The sequence below is a fragment of the Prunus mume genome, linkage group LG6 (assembly GCF_029339155.1).
Source record: "Prunus mume cultivar Tortuosa linkage group LG6, ASM2933915v1, whole genome shotgun sequence".
Lineage (NCBI taxonomy): Eukaryota > Viridiplantae > Streptophyta > Magnoliopsida > Rosales > Rosaceae > Prunus > Prunus mume.
This window is the reverse complement of record NC_142703.1, coordinates 20,474,259-20,491,906: the sequence shown is the minus strand read 5'-3', so window position 1 is coordinate 20,491,906 and position 17,648 is coordinate 20,474,259. Positions and strand designations below refer to the sequence as shown.

Below are 17,648 nucleotides of genomic sequence, written 5' to 3'. Positions count from 1 at the left end.
AGTGAGTGAAGGTGCGCGTGAGTAGATTTTGAAATTGCTATATGCATGTTTGATGCATTAAATTATTGTAAAAACTTTGTGGGTAGTTCTGCTAGAATCGTTTGAAGGCCGGAGGCCATTTGTATAAATTGCATGAGATTATATTGTGCGTGCTGCCGGATGGGTTATAAAATGTGTTTTGTGCAGGTGGAAATTTTGGGGAAATGTTCAATTTACAGGGGAGACTCTGCGAATTTTGTGAAAGTCTCGTGCCCTTAATCCTCTATGGTAAATGAGGACGTAGATTTAAGGAGTAAACCGGCGTGGGTGTGATGCCGGGTCTCCGCAGGTTAAATCTAGGGTTCCGGAAATTCGGGACGGGTCCTGTCATCTACTCAACACTCCCTTCCTCCATCAAATCTACCCTTACTAGTAACACTGCCAAGCTGCGCGAGAAACCCGACAAATCACATCGATCCATCTTGGAAGAACATTCATATTTAAAATAAAAATAGTTCATATTTTGGGAATTGTTCGACTTCGATTGTTCACCAGACCGCCCATTTGATTGGAAAGCTAATACTCCATTCCTAGCAACATACTAAAGCTTTAAAATTCTTTTTAATTCTTATATACATGACCAGAGAATATGAGATCTTAAAATCAATTCGGATTTTCTAGATAGCTAGTGAAATAGGCATTTAGATTTTTGAGTTGGATTTTCTTGATTAGTTGATTTGCATAGTTGGGTTTGTTGAATCAAAGAATTGGTTTTCTTTTTGGAGAGAGATTGCAGGAGGATGAGCAAAGGCCAAAGGGGAAGGAGAAGGTAGCCAAAGGGATACAACGAAGAAGAAGAAAAGTTGAAAATATAAATTACTTAATTTAAAAAGGAAAAAATAAAAACACAGTTGGCCACATTTAAGTGACGTGTGGCATATACACATCACCGCTATATAAGGTGGTCACTAATGTGGTCAATCTTGTGTGTCCAAATAACATTACTCTTTTATAAGATCAAGTATTGAAGATCTTCATGTAGATGTCAAGATCTAGTAGAATCAAAACCGACCCAAACCAAATCGATTTGGTTTGGTTAAAATGTTTTGAGCATTTCAATGAAAATCAAAATTGGACTGTTTCCACAGCTACCAACAAACATAAAGGGTTTTTTTAAAATTATTTTTTTAATAAATTTTTTACCGCAAATATTTAACTTTCAATCGCCTAGAAAAATAACTTTTTTATTATTATATAGAAGACTCTTGATTTTGCAACTATTGGTAAAGGTATTTAGAGAATTTAACTATAAATTTAAACCACCATAATTTTTCTTTTTTCAAAATTTCTTCTTCTCATTTGAAGAAAACAAAAAATCAAGGCTATGCTCCATTTTATTTTTCATACTGATAATTAACAAGAGGTATTGTAATTTACTAATAAAGTTATCAACTTAATATAATTTTTTATATTTTAATTTTCAATATTTCTTCAACAGCTACCTTTTTAATGTAAATGTTCTTATTATTTGTTTTGGCTTGGACAAGCTTTTAAAACCAAGAGCCCCTTATCCCGGCACCTCTCTTTTCCTTGAAACCCCAAATCATCTCCAAAAATGACTCTAGACTTATGAAGCCCCAAAAAATCCACACATATAATAACATGCCATTACCCACAACCATAACACCACCATCCTTGTGCCCTGCTCCAATCTTCCCTCCAAATCACCCCCATTTCCCGCCAAGAAACCAGTTTCCTCCGAGACCCATCTTTCACAGGCCAAGAATGGCAACTCTTTCTGGGTTCATTGCTGGGTCACAACTTGTGGGTTCTTCAGGCAGTGGTGGTGGTGGTGATAATGAGGCCCGCACTCTGATTGAGTATGTTGGCGGCGGAGGTGTCGATGTGGGCGATGATCTTGTGCTTTTAATCCATCACTTACAGTACGCCTGCAAGAAAATCGCAGCTCTTGTGGCCTCTCCTTTCAATTCTACCCTTGGGAAGCATACGGGTTTTGCTGCCGGCGCCGGCGGTTCGGCCGGTGGGTCAGGCAGGGATGCACCGAAACCGCTTGATATTGTTTCGGTGAGTTTAGGCTGTTTTCTTTGAAACCCAGAAGATATAATTGTCTTTGTTTATAATGTGCTTTGGTATTTAGTGATTTATAATGTTTGATAGTCGTAGTAAGTTGGGGAAGAAGAAACTATGTAGTTGGTGGGAATGTTTGTATTGTTCATGTTTGGGGAATTGATTGTTGTAATGCAGTATATATGCATACTCTCAGTAGAGTTCTTGGACTGATTGTAATGTAGATATAATTTCAGTGAATGTGATTCAAATTGCTTGAGTTGAAATTAACTCCTTTTGAGTTTAAGTAGCCTAAACTAGATAATTATTGTCCTCAAACATGTATGAGAAGAGATAAGAGATGAGAGATAATTTTTCAACCAAATCGGGCTTTACTTAACTGTTCATTGAATTGAGAAAAAAAAATGCAACTAATGTTTAACTTCTCTTTTGCTTGACCCCTTTAGAAGATAGGATTGAAATATGCTGTGTGTTCTTCATTGAACCCAGATCATAGAACCTTTTTTTCTTTCTCTTTTTACAAACTGAAGATGATTCAACTACCTATATCTGATAACCTATGACATGGGCATTTCAATTCAAATAATGTTTTTAGAATAACACCTATGGCTTTCAAATGAACTGCTTAAGCCAGACCAAAAATAAAACATAAAAAAGAAATGCTCTAGGATCAAATCTCTTCTCCATCAAGGTTTCGTGGATTTCCCATCTTTGGGGTAGGGTGTTAAGGGTTAACTAAAAGAAAAAATTCAAACTAACTGCAGGGAATATAGCACTGATCATCTCTCCCTTTGTAAGTATTCACATTGGGTTGTCATCATGAATAAAGAAAGAACATTTTTGATTAACTGACCTTTCTTGTTTATTATAGAATGAAATCATCTTGTCGTCACTTAGAAGTTCTGGGAAGGTAGCTGTCATGGCATCGGAAGAAGATGACACTCCAACTTGGATACGTGATGATGGCCCTTTTGTGGTGGTAACAGATCCTCTAGATGGTTCGAGAAATATTGACGCATCCATTCCCACTGGGACGATTTTTGGGATTTATCGACGCCTTGAGGAACTGGATGATCTACCAACAGAGGAGAAGGCTTTGCTGAATTCACTCCAGACCGGAACTAGGCTTGTAGCTTCTGGTTATGTTCTTTATTCATCAGCCACGATATTCTGCACAAGCTTTGGTTCAGGAACACATGCATTTACATTGGATCATTCCACGGGAGATTTCATTCTTACACACCCAAGCTTAAAAATTCCTTCTCGAGGTAACACTGAAATAATAATATACTTCAATTTAGTAGATTTGATTTGAAGATTTATATAAATTTCTAACAGACAAAATAAAAAATGGATTTATTCAGAAAAATCAAGAAATTATCTAACCTGTACAATGACTATTACACATTGACAATAAATTGGGTGGTTGATTATTGACTGTTATTTATCAGAATAAGCATCTCCCTATAAATACTACTATAACTTGGTAATAAATAGCCAAAGAAGTCAATTTCATGAGAGGGTCTGCATGTTTGTTTCAGAAAAAAGAGATATTGCGGAATGCAACATAGAACCATTTAGTTTGCACTTACGGTGGTGGCTCTTTATTTTCCAGGGCAAATATATTCTGTAAATGATGCTCGATATTTTGACTGGCCCGATGGATTAAGACTCTACATAGACACTGTGAGACAAGGAAAAGGCAGGTATCCCAAAAAGTACTCTGCCCGTTATATCTGTTCTCTGGTAGCTGATTTTCATCGAACACTACTGTATGGTGGAGTTACAATGAATCCAAGAGACCATCTTCGTCTCGTGTACGAGGCCAACCCACTCAGCTTTCTGGTGGAGCAAGCTGGGGGCAAAGGCTCTGATGGTAAAAATAGAATTCTTTCAATTCAGCCAGTGAAGCTGCATCAAAGGCTGCCTCTGTTTTTGGGAAGTTGTGAGGACATGGAAGAGTTAGAGAGTTATGGAAATGTGCAACAGAAAGTGAACCCTGGATATGAGGTCTGATAGTAGGCTAATACCACAAGATCCAGTGGATTATCGCCATAAGAGCCAACTGTGACATCCAAAGCGCTGTGTGTTTCTTAACTACTTCAAGTCCTAATAGTTGTGATTCCTTGTCCTGTCGGCAACTATATATGTCATGTAGAGTCTAGGTGTGAAAAAACAGGTGACATGAATCTCTTTGATATGTATTTAATCATGTAAGTAACGCTCATCTGTATGATTTTTGTGTAATCTCGTTTTTTCTGTTTTGGTCGTGCGTCTCTTCTTGTCAGATTTGGGCAATAAGTTGCAAACTTTGCCATCATGTAAAAACTGAATGAGTACTTATTTATCATCTCATAGAAGTGCTGAAGCAATGAAAATATTGGTGTACATTTTTTTATATATGGTTTGTGCTGCTTGTTTCGCTATCAACGGTCAAGGAAAAATTCACCAAAAAGTCATTGTAATTTTGAAAAAATCACTGAAAAAAATTACGAATTCTTTGTAAAATGCACTTTCATTTCATGACCTCAAATTCATATTTTGACCGAAAAACATTCATTTCCAAGTTCCACATTAATAGGTTTTCTTTGAAGTTCCATTATAATTGAACAAGGTCGAAATTGAAACTATGATCTGGGACATGCTACGTTGAGCAAGCAGGCCGCATGTCATATTGTATGCAAGTGCAAACCTCCCAGCACCATTTAGCCCTACCTAGAAATGTTATACCCAAAAAAAAAATTGTTGAAGACTAGGAGGAGAATGAGGGAAGACAAAGCCCCCAATTCTCATTTGTGTGTGGCCAACTAAGGATGATTGGTCACTTGATGTTGATGATATCCATCCACATAGCCAAAGACCTTGTTAATGTTATACAATTTTTTTTTTGTCACTAGATTTTACACAAAAATTCAATTTGACCACAGAGAAATTTTTTTTAGACAAATTGGTCACTGTGTTTCCCAAAATTTACAATTTATAAAAATTTCGTTAAGTGTAGTTTTTAACCCTAAAATAAATTGTTGAAGCTCTTGTTAATGTTGTTTTTTTTAGGTACAAGCGATAGTCTAACAGTTAGACTCTAACTTAGAGGGGAGGGGGATTCCTCACACACACCCCTATGATGTCATGGGGGTTTGAATCTGAGACATCTAGTTTGCAAGTCAAGACCATTTTTCATTAGGCTAGACCTCCGTTGATTAATGTTGTTTTTAAGTAGTATTTTTATTTTTAAGGTTTTTTTCTTGGGGCCTAATGACATTATAGCCCATAGAAGTGGGTCATTTTCAAAATGGGTCATGAAATTCATTTTCATCAATTTACACCTCAACATTATAGAAATTGACCAATTTACCCATTCCGTCAAGTTCAACGTTTGGTATTGTGTTAAATTAATGACGTGGCAAATGTGGAATACAATTTTATACCGACGTGTAAACAAGAAACAATAAAAATTTACTTAAAATTATATGAAAATTATATTTTAAAACATAATAAAAATGTGTATTTACTGTAGTACCCTCTGAAACTATGGTCAAATATCCACTTTACTTTGAAAAATTTTAAGGTGAGACCGTTACACTGTCATGTGGTGTTGCTAATTCATGTACTATAATACAAGTAGATAACATTGTTTATGTATTGGACCTTAGAGTATAGTATTTATATATAGATACACACATTATAATGGTAACACCATATAACCACGTGACCATGACACCAAAGACTTTGTAATTAAATCCAAAAGTTATCCTAAACCCTAAATCATATATGAGGAATTAATATTCTTGGGTTTTTTTCAAATTAAAAACCATGCAATATGACTGGTTTTTTTTGCCTTGCTATGTCTTTGTAAACTGGTATTAGAAAAGGCCAAATGGAAAAGAAGGAATGTGCCAAGTGATAGGTCGAAAATGGTTGGAGTGGTTGGAAGCCCAGGATTGCAAGACCTCATCAAAGACTACAAAGCATGCTCAGTTTCAGAGAAATCTAATTGAAACGTACAAGTATGTGGTGGATATGCATTCCTCTTACGAGCATGGCCATGAATTTCAAGAGGCTAAATGGATAGTTGAAAAATATAAACTTCACAGAACAATCGATCATATTTTAACCTATAGAAAACTTCCAGAATAATGATGGCTTTGTTGTATAAATGTACGCATTAATAAAGGTAGGGAAAGAAGTTTTTCAATATTCATCCAAATGTAAATATCTTTTTGTCCCACATCGACAATTTAGAGAACAACAAAGGGCTTTATATGGCCTGAGCGCGGCTCATGGGTCACGACCTTACTTGGACAGGATCTGTTCTATAGTAATCGTACCTCCGTATCCTTGGTTTCTAAGGAGACAGGAATCCCAACCTGGTGGATGAATCATGACCGTAGAGGATCGTTCTCAGTTAGTTTTCATCGAGGTGGTCATACGGTTGTCTGACAGGTTCCCTCTTTTTTAAATTCCTTTCATTTTGTATTTTTTATAGATTAATACTAAAATTAATTAATAATTTTCCTTCCTTTTTTTAATATGCTATTTTAGTAATTCCCTTTTTTTCTTAATTGGGCAAAGTAACAAGCTCACTACCCAGTAAATACACAACACATTAGGGCAGGGGTAGGCCTGTCATGGCTGTGGCCCCCAATGAAAATCTCATTATTTTTTAAGCATCAGCTACAATATTAGTTAAAATATAACTCTATATAATCTTGAATTTATAGTACTGGCCCCCACAGAATAACTTCTAGCTCTGCCATTGCATCATGACGAACATTATCAATTAAAATTATACAAATTAATGAATAATTTTCCTTCCTTTTTTTAATATGCTATTTTAGTAATTCCCTTTTTTTTAATTGGCCTAAGTAACAAGCTCACTACCCAGTAAATACACAACACATCAGGGCAGGGGCGGAGCCACATGTAGGCCTGTCATGGCTGTGGCCCCCCAAAACTCCATGAAAATCTCATTATTTTTTAAGCATCAGCTACAATATTTGTTAAAATATAACTCTATATAATCTTGAATTTATAATACTGGCCCCCACAGAATAACTTCTAGCTCCGCCATTGCATCATGACCAACATTATCAATTAATGTTGGATTAAAGCACCTTCTGGAGTGTTAATCTCTAGCTAGCTTTACATTTGTTAAAGCAAAAACATTTACCCCTTCTGAATACATCGCTTGTCACAGTTTGGAGGCCATCTGCATATAAACCCACCACATTTTGGTGGCCAATTTTCATTATATTGATGACCTGACAATATCATATAAATTAGAGTTAAGTACATGGACAACTTACACTACCATACTTTAGGTTTCAAGTGTTTTTCGTGTTTTTACACTAATATTCTTTGAGGTTTCAAATTGTTTTTGTAAAAATTCTCTATTTAATTTTCCGTCTTAAAATTACATAATATCATCCAAAAAAAAAATTATGCAAATGATAAAGTTAATCTCAAAGATTAGATTGCACGTGTATCTAATCATTGAGGCTGACTTTTTCATTTGAAGTAGTTTCTTATATGACACTAGTAATGTTTGGATGAAAAATTAACGAAATAATTTTGTGAAAACAATTTAAAATTAACAAGAAAACCCATACTTATCAAATTTGAGCCACCCTCTCTTATAAAATGGTTCAACCACAAGGTCATGGTTCACTCAAGGGTGCGATCATTACGCCAATAGGCGCATGCCTCTTCATGCCACATGGCATACGCCTCAATTAATTCCCCTTTCATGCATGCATAGATGTCTAAGTGACAACCAATATGTGCTTCTCCAAACATTCGCATTGCAATGACTCCTAAAGTGACAATCAATTAATGACCACCTTACCGAACGACAACGACACAAACACGCTATGAGGCTTGCTATCCGTCTCTCTTTGCAAATCCGTTATGTTCCCGCCATAGGGCCTAGGTGACCAAAGGTAAGCCCACTTCTAATTTGTATCCATTTTTTACATCAAAATATATAAAACTCATCAAGTTCGATAGCCCACTTGATCAGGCGTCCCGAGGTTTTTGGCTTCTACAATACTTGGCGCAATGGCTGATTTGTAAGCATCGTGATGGTATGCACCTTGAAGTGTGGTCAAAGCTTAGGCGCTGAGAAGATCAATGATAGGCCAACTTTTCAAATCATGGTTGTGAAGCTTTATGTCTTAAAGGCCTTGCTAACATAGTATACTGGGTGTTCCACGCCATTGAACTTATGGATGAGTACAGAGATGACTGTTGTATAGATACTTGAGAGGTAGATGATGGGGCCTTCACCAGGGAGTAGTTTAGATAGTAGTGGTGCCTTGCTCATGTAATCCTTCAGGATTTGGAAAGCTGCCTTGCATTCAGCAGTCCAAGTGATATGCCCTTTGTTGCCTTCGATATGTTTTTGTATCTTTGGCACTTGCATGTTCATTAATTTTTCTGGGTTAGGCTCAATACCTCATGGCTGATCATGAAGCCCAAGACTTTATCAAAGATAAACGAAGGAGCACTTCATTGGGTTACTGCGCATCTTTTAGTACTTTAGTATGTTGAACATCACCAAGAGGTTATGAAGGTGCAAATCGGCAGTTTTTCTTTTGACCAACATGTCATCCACATAGACTTTCATTTGTGGTTGATATGTTGGGCAAAGATCTGGTTTACCAATTGCTAGTAGGTGGCTCTTGAGTTCTTCAGGTCAAAGGGCATGACATTGTAGCAATAGAGCCCATTGTCAGTGATGAATGTCGTATGCTTATCATCGGCACCGTGCATGAAAATGTAATTATACTCTGAATAAGCATCCATGAAGTTAAGAAGCTCATAGCCTTATATGGCATCCACTAACTGATAGATCATGGGGAATAAAAAGCTATCCTTAGGACAAGCCGTGTTGAGATTGGTATAGTCTAGATGTCTTCTTGACCATTATAGAATTGGCCAGCCATGTAGGGTAATCCACATTTCTGATGAAGCCGAACATGCGAAGCTTGTCTACTTTGGTCTTCATGGCCTCATAATTTTTATGGTAGATGACATCCGGTGAAATGCCAAGTATATTTCCGTAAGACCGAGCAAAGACTTCCGAATTATCTTTGAGGAATTTGATGAAATTAGCCCGAAGAGCGTCAAAAAGATATGTGCAGATGCAGATTAGTGGAGGGTTATCGATTCCAAATCCTCCACCAGTTGGGCTTGAGGAGTAAAAGATTCATCTCTTGGGTCCTCTGACCGATTGGTGCCCTTATGGTTAGGCATTTGCAGCGTCGTGGCAGATACAGAAGGTTTCTGCCCTAATGATCATGGGATCTTCATGAGGGAAAATGATGCCCTTCTCCTCTTCTTTGGGGAGGGTGATCGGTTCCTTGTTTGTTTTCTGCATCTTTTAGTTGCACTCGAATTCGATACCAGGGACCTTTAGGTACTGAACGGCATGCCTGCCATTTTTTTTTTATAGAGTTCTTGCTCGTGCCAGCAAAGGTGGGGCCATCACTGATGGTCTTGATCATGTTGATTTGCTTATTAAGCTTTTGTTGTGGAGGGGGTTAGTAGCTAGGGTTGGTGGTTGGCATATTGCACCAGCTTGCCCTCTTGTATCAAGCGTTCCACGATTTTAAGCCAAGATATGAAAGATTAGATATCATGGTCGTTGTGCTGATGATACCAGCAGAAGTTCAACATGGTGAACAGGCCTGGCCGAGGCTTGCTCCAGGTAGGCTCTTAAGAATGGGACTTTTCTTCCTCAAGTTTTCTTTTTATCTTCTGGAAGAGGAGACAAATGGTGAGATTAGCACTTAGGAGCTCATGGTCAGCCGAACGACAAGGTGATCTTGCCAGGGGTTGTTGAGCCTCGTTAACGTTGTGCGCTATCGACGTTATGGGTCTCTCTCTAGCTCTCTTTGGTCCTGGTGGAGCCCTCTTGTCAGCAGGTTGTACCGTCAAAACGTTTCGCGAGGTAATGCCCATGTCATTGGCAATGTGTTCCTACTGATCGGTATGACTCTGTTGCTTCGGTATCAATTGGCAAATACTCTGAGTCCCTCATTTCTTCGACACCGCGTTCTGTATGGGCGTGATTGATTTTATCCTTAGGGCCAAGAACCTGCATACGAGGATCATTAAGCTTGATGTTAATTTTGATCGGCTCTTCCTAACGAGCCCTCATAATATGCCGAAATTCAGAATTAACTCGGTGACCATGGTAAGGTTAGTCTTCAAGAATGAGCATGATTTGCTACCCCAAAAGAGCAGGTTTGGCAGAATAGGATTACTACCTCTGATTATTATTCAGCTTAGTCGAGAGGATGTTGTTGTGCTTTTGCATTTTGGCCATGTCTTGGCGCAAGATGTCTAGTTGAGCTTGCATATTTGCTTCGACAGTTAGTGGCCAGATAGTGACGTAATGTCACTGGGAAGTTGAAAAGTCGATGGTGCGATTGAGAGAGAGAGAGAGAGAGAGAGAGAGAGAGAGCTAAAGTGTTTTAGGGTTTTCAGCAATTTTTCAAAACTAAAAACACCTTGGCATTCTAACGCTCATAACTTTTTCGATACAACTGCAATTTCCAATCCGTTCGCAAGAGCGAGCTCGACATCATGGTGCAAAAGAACTTCCCAAAACTAGCGTCGAACAAATATGGCTAAAAAATCTAGTTCTCGAAAAATAAATGCATTGAGATTAAAGCCTTAGGATTTCTAACCCAAAGATACAACGACTCCCCTCCTTATGAAAGAAGCACTGCAATTCAGAAGGAACTTTGAACCAAATTATGCAGGAACCTCTTTTTATGCAAACTCTAATGCTCTTTATATATGAAAGTATGTATGTAGAGAATTAATTGAATGAATAAAACTGTAGGATAATTGCTCTATTTATAGATGATGAAATACCCTTTCCAAAAAGGTATCCCAATCTGAGAAGGCAAACAATGCATCCCTTGGTCTGAAAAGTTGTCCTCCCAAACAATGCATCCCTTGGTTTGAAGAGTTGTCACCCCCCCAATTGAAGATGTCTTTAATCCAAGAGTCATGTCTTTAACCCAATTGATTTTATTAATTTCCATTCAAATAGAAAATTAACATTAGATAAAATAATATTAAATTTCTCACAATCCCCCACATGAATAGAAATTAGTTTCAACAATATGTAAATGATAATGCAAACTTAGAGAGAGTTCCTATTAGAAGAATATGGCATTTGGATAGGTAGCTTTTGGCTTTGAACCTTCCATAGTGAAGTACTATTGGATTCATTTGGCTAATCAGTGAACGTGATGTCTTGAACTGTTCAGCTGTTCGTGTAAACCCAGACAATAATACTCACACAATACCCTTTTAGACATATTTGGTTCGATCGGTTGTGCTCGTTTTGGCCTTGAGCAACTCCTGGTTTCATAAATGCTTTAGAGAATTTAGCCTTGAAAATTCTCATGGAAACGGCCCCATTTCACACTCATATAGGTGACTTCCTATTGGTAATATCCTCTCATATCTTACTCAGATAATCAAGGTATTGGAATCATTAAAAGCATAGCTTAACTTAAACACATTGCATACAACATTGTATCATCATAGGATATGGGTAGGAGAGTATTATCTCTGCAGTGTTATTTTTAAGTTATCATAATTTAGTTGTCCGTTTTGAACCTAGCTCTTGGGATCTCTTGTCAACTAGGTTGAGTTTCCACTATGACGTACGACTCATTTGACATGGGCTTTAACCCCATTCCCCTCGATGATCTATAAACTTGCTGTGAAATCCTGTATTTTTAATATATATTGGGAAATTAAATATAATGTTACATATTTAGTTTATAACCTATATATATTTTGATAAAGCCAAAAGAGTTAGCTTGAGACACGTCCACTTACTAGCTAGGTACTTTAGACTTGGTTTGTTGTCAATCTATGGCATAGCATGAAAACACCTGATGCTATTTCTCCTTGTAGATGGCAACAAATGCTTGGTCAATAGATTTAAGAGTTATCTAAAATTTACTTGGCAAGTGGTAAATGCACAGAGAGAGAGAGAGAGAGAGAGAGAGAGAGAGAGAGAGAGAGAAGAATGAAAACAAGAGAAAGCAAGTGGTGATCAATTTCTCAGGAGGAGTCAGAGGTCGTAGCTTGTGTGTTTTCTTAACTTGGAGTTGGCTTCAGAAACAAGGTAAGGGGTTTCTTGGGGGCCTTTACGGGGATTCATCTAATTAAATTTCGTGAGCAATATATTATGGATGATAATATTATTTGATTATTATTGATATTGGGTGTTTAAGTGTTGTTAATTATCATTATATCATTTGATTAATATTGACATGTTCATATGTTGTCGGTGGTGGTTGGAATTCTTGGATTAATAAAGAAATTATGGAAAAGAGGGTAATGGGAAGAATCTTTTGTGTAGTTGAGTCTGATCATTGTAGGGACCAAGTCCAAGCAAGCCCGTGTGCATAGTAGATTAGGAAATCGGCGGTATAATCAATTGGGTGATTTGGGCTTGGAGATCAATGGTGTAGACAAGATGACTAACAAAAGGGGAATTATGGGATAACTGAGATGGGTGTTAGTTCATATAAATGGGCATTCGGGACCAAGTGGTATAAGCATGGTATGGGACGTGCAGGTCTGCTTGTTCAGTTATATGAATTAACGGGAGTAGATGAAGAGCATTCATTCATGCATTATTATTAATAATGTGATATTTTGGTTGTGTGATTGCATATCACTTAATTTAGTTATATCAATCTACTGTGGTAAGGTCTCATGTCCTTGTTAAGCTGTGGTTGCTCACCCCTCACCCTATTTAATTTTTCAGATGAATTAGGGGGCAAGATGATGACTAAATCGATTGAGGTTGAATTAGATGAGAGTAGTAGAGCTTTATTTATTAATTGTAAAGTTGTAAGATTTTTGAGCTATTTTTATAAGAGAAGTTTATTTTAAACCAAATGTTTTGGCTTTCTTTTTATTTTATTTTAGTTTTTATTTTCTTCACATTTTAGTTATAGTTTTTTATTAAATTCTATAATTAAGGTGTGAATCACGTCCTAACCCAAGGTTTTGTAAATCCGAGGGTTAGGGTGTGACACTTGCTCTCCGTTCAAACCTTTAGTAAACGGATCAGCCAAATTATCTCTTGATTTTATGAATTCAATGGTAATTATATCACTGGAGAGTAGTTTCTTAATAGTGTTGTGTCTTCGACGTATATGTCGAGACTTGCCATTGTACATATTGTTTTGTGCCCTTGCAATTGTAGATTCACTATCACAATGTATACATATAGCAAGCACAAGTTTTGGTCAACATGGAATATCTTCTAAAAAATTATGTAGCCATTCAGCTTCCTCACTAGCTTTATCTAATGCTATGAACTCAGATTCCTTAGTAGATCTAGCTATAATAGTTTGCTTAGTAGATCTCCATGATATAGCTGCACCTCCAATTGTAAAGACATATCCACTTGTAGGATTGGAGTCTTTAGTATCAGATATCCAATTAGCATTACTATATCCTTTAAGTATAGTTGGATATCTTGTATAATGCAGTCCAACATTTTTGGTCTATCTTAAATATCTTAGAACTCTGACTATAGCTTTCCAATGATCCCTTCCACGATTACTAGTATATCTGCTTAATCTATTAACATAGTAAGCTATATCAGGCTTTGTGCAATTCGTAAGATACATGAGACTACCAATGATATGAGCATATTCTATTTGTGATACATCATGACCTATATTCTTCACAAGATTAAGACGCTGAGAAGATTAATGCTAGGGCCAACTTTTTCAAATAATGGTTTTGAAGCTTTATGTCTTGAAGGCCTTGCTAACATAGTATACTGGGTGTTCCACGCCATCGAACTTACGGATGAGTACATAGATGACTGTTGTACAGATACTGAGAGGTAGATGGTGAGGCCTTCACTAGGGAGTAGTGTTTGTATTCTGCATATTGTAGTTGCACTCGAATTCGGTACCAAGGACCTTTGGGTACTAAACAGCATGCAGGACATTTTTTATAGAGTTCTTGCTCGTGCTGACAAAGGTGGGGCCATCACTGATGGTCATGATCATGTTGATCTGCCTATTAGTCTTTTGTGCTTTGGAGAGGGTTGGTAGCTGGGTTTGGTGGTTGCATATTGCACCAGCTTGCCCTCTTGTATCAAGCGTTCCACGATTTTGAGCCAAGATATGATAGATTAGGTATCTTGGTCATTGTGCTAATGATACCGACAGAATACACCCATATTTGCTAAAAGCCTTCTTATTAGATGGCTTCAGAATCATGTTGGTTTTGTTGAGGAGAATGGTCTCGTACATGGTGTTCAACATGGTGAACTGGCCTGGCCAAGGCTTGCTCGAGCAGGCTGTTAGGAATGGGACTTGTCTTCCTCAAGTTTTTTTTAATCTTTTGGAAGATGAGACAAATGGTGAGATTAGCACTTGGGAGCTCATCGTCTGCCAAACGGCAAGGTGATCTTGGCAGAGGTTGTTGAGCCTTTTTATCGTTGTGCGCTATCGGACGTTATAGGTCTCTCTCTGGCTCTTCTTGGCCCTGGTGAAGCCCTCTTATCAGCGGGTTGTACCGTCAGAACATTTCGCGAGGTGATGCCCGTGTCATTAGCAATGTGTTCCTATTGATCGGTATGACTCTATTGCTTCGGTATCAATTGGCAAATACTCAGACCCCCTCATTTCTTCAACACTACGTTATGTATGGGCGTGACTGATTTTATCCTTAGGGCCAAGAACCTACATACGAGGATCATTGAGCTTGATGTTAATTTTGATCGGCTCTTCCTAACGAGCCCTCGGCATATGCCGAAATTCAGAATTAACTCGGTGACCATGGTAGGTTCGTCTTCAAGAAGGGGCACGATTTGCTAACCCAAAGGTTCGGCAGTTGCCAAGCCCTTGCCTTTAGTGCATTGGTTAAGGGTGTACACGCATTGGTGGGTGTGTTCTTGCTGAACCTGCATGGTGCACTCAAGGCCTTGCTCAAGCTGGCAGAGTAGGATTGCTGCCTCTGAGTATTATTCAGCTTAGTCGAGAGGATGTTGTTGTGCTTTTGCATTTTGGCCATGTCTTGGCGCAAGGTGTCTAGGATTGCTGCCTCTAAGTATTATTCAGCTTAGTAGAGAGGATGTTGTTGTGCTTTTGCATTTTGGCCATGTCTTGGCGCCAGGTGTCTAGTTGAGCTTGCATATTTGTGAGGACCCGCCGAATTTCCCAAAGGCGGACCCGTTTAATGCCGACATCACTGCGATGCCGGGCCCCTTACTAGAAATCCAAGACATCCTACCAAAATTTGGTGAGTCTCCTGTAAAGTGCTCAAACCCACAAAACTCAACTGCACAATTTACATCATAATAAATCCCAACCACATGCTTTTAACATACAACAATCCAACACAAATGGCCTCCGGCCTCAAGTAATAGCCTAACATGGGCGTATGAGCGTCTACAGAATTTGTTTACAACAAGCGGGAGTAGAAAGAATTTATCTGAGACCCTAACAGCGGCGACAAGCTTGGAGCTCGTGACTTGCTCGACGCCTTGGAAGCAACTCATCAAACAGAAATATGTGAGTGGACGAAATAAAGTTTCACTTAAAATCAACATAGTAACCCCACCATGTAAAAATAATGCTCTAGCATGCAGTTTCACAATTCAGAAACCAAAAACTCAAACACAAAATCCCAAAGTCCAAAACATCTCCACATCTCAAGTCCACGACTCATTTCCCAATGATATATAACTCTCATTAACCCGTAAATACCCATATATAAATATATATATATATATATATATATATATAGCTAGGACTTTAATATAATATATACTCCTCTCCATACTAATGTAGGGAGACAATCCAGGGATTGTTAGGTACGCAGGATTTCGAACACTAACCCGCGTCCGGGGATGAGTAGTCTAACCGGGGCGGAACTCCATAGCTCACTGCGCGGCACGCCAGCGACACGTGTAGCTCACAAATCTCATAGCAAGTCCTACGCGCGCAGCGGTATCATCACCCACGGCACTGCCAGCAGCGTGTGTGATGATACTCAAGCAATATACATACTCTTCCCATACGCCGGCACGCCAACGACACGTATGGAAAGTGTCTCACACACCGGCACTGCCAAGCGACATGTGTGAGACCCGTAATCTCATGGCCTTCCCACCCCACCGGCACTGCCAACGACGTGTGTGGGAAGCCTAGTAACTAGGGAATGGTACTCACCTACCATACTCATACATCTCACAACCATCCCTCAATTTCACATCTTTCCACAATCTCACCACAACAACCTCTCATACTCTATACATAGACAATATAGATAGCCATCCCAAAATCCATATCAACATAATCATCATACTCAAATATATATATCCATACTCAAAATATATAGCCAAGATGTATCAGAATATTCAAATCCATCAATCAAATGCTTATTAAATCAAAATCACCATTTAAAATATATGCACAAAGCTTCCATAAATAAAAACCATGCATATGCTTAAAACAAAGTCCACTCACAAGTAATCCCAAGCTGCCCGGCCCCGTGAGGGTCCCGCCTGCTGCGAGTGATCAACCGAAGTACCTATTCCAAGATACAAATCCTTGATTAACATCACGTACTTCCAAAACGGAAATTCACGAAAGGAAATACTTAAATCCCCAAGTTCCCGATGCGCTCACGTCCAAAGGAACATCCTAAGGTCGGTTCTGATTGGAATTTGCTTCCCAATCGCACGGTGATCGCGATTTCCTAAACTTCACATTATTGAATCGGAACATCCGGGCTCCAATTCACGATCCGCGAATTCCTACAGGTTTCTAAGAGTACCTAGATTAACATACTTCAATTTGGAACGATCCAACGGTCAGAACTTATCGAACCGGATAACGCACAATATGCGAAATCGTTCGATAGTCAAGCGATATCCAAATTGAGATCCGCGAAATCCTACGCACTCGTGACAACCTAAAGATCTCAACAGGACAAAAACAACTTCACCCACCTTGCCCACGTGCGCCACGCGCGGCGCGGGTGTGTAGAGAGATTTCCGGCGACGGAAAATCTCCAAACCAACGCTCACCCTTCCAATCCTAGATACTACTCGAAGAATGGAGCAACTTTTTCAACTACGGCAACGTCCAATTCGGACGGCAAGTGGCCGGAATTTCAAATTGAAAACCGGCCAAAACCTAAGTTTCAAATTCAAGAATTTAACCTGCAAATCTATCAAAACCTATTCCACAGCCAGCTAGAACACATAAAATGGATGAGAAACCTCACCTTACCGTCGGAGATGGTGGTGGAGAGAGAGATCGAGCGGCTGGAAGTTCCGATCAATTTAAACCACGTTTACGCAATTTGGCGAGTCAGAAGGTTTGTCTTGGCCGGGAAGAGAGAGGGAGAGGCAGTTCGAGCAGGACCGGTCGTCGGACGGGGTGGTCGGAGGTGGCGGTGTGTGGTGGTTTCGTTAGATGAGCGATAACTCGGGAGGAAAAATCGCAAGGAGAAGAAGAAGACGCGGGAGGAAGAGAGAGAAAGTGAGGGTAAATGTGAAAAATCAGATT

The 17,648-nt window shown here is 38.8% G+C and overlaps 1 protein-coding gene and 1 non-coding gene across 2 annotated transcripts; both read left to right on the top strand.

Annotated features, from left to right (window-relative positions):
* The first annotated feature begins 1,514 nt into the window (after positions 1–1,514).
* LOC103335874 (Inositol monophosphatase family protein) lies at positions 1,515–4,467 on the top strand. Its single transcript, XM_008238906.3, has 3 exons — positions 1,515–2,064; positions 2,939–3,335; positions 3,683–4,467. The coding sequence occupies exons 1-3, from the start codon at positions 1,609–1,611 to the stop codon at positions 4,081–4,083; spliced, it is 1,254 nt and encodes a 417-aa protein (XP_008237128.2). The 5' UTR covers positions 1,515–1,608; the 3' UTR covers positions 4,084–4,467.
* A 1,887-nt stretch (positions 4,468–6,354) lies between these two features.
* On the top strand, positions 6,355–6,513 carry LOC148916394 (small nucleolar RNA U3). The gene has a single exon (XR_016128408.1). It is a non-coding gene; the product is annotated as a small nucleolar RNA U3 (small nucleolar RNA).
* Positions 6,514–17,648: the final 11,135 nt, after the last annotated feature.

What these genes read in the sequence shown, in the direction of transcription:
- LOC103335874 (XM_008238906.3), top strand. Translation starts at nt 1,609, where the DNA reads ATGAAGCCCCAAAAAATCCACACATATAATAACATGCCATTACCCACA. An exon ending in AACCGCTTGATATTGTTTCG is followed by an intron (nt 2,065 to 2,938) that starts GTGAGTTTAGGC and finishes TGTTTATTATAG; the next exon opens with AATGAAATCATCTTGTCGTC. An exon ending in CTTAAAAATTCCTTCTCGAG is followed by an intron (nt 3,336 to 3,682) that starts GTAACACTGAAA and finishes TTTATTTTCCAG; the next exon opens with GGCAAATATATTCTGTAAAT.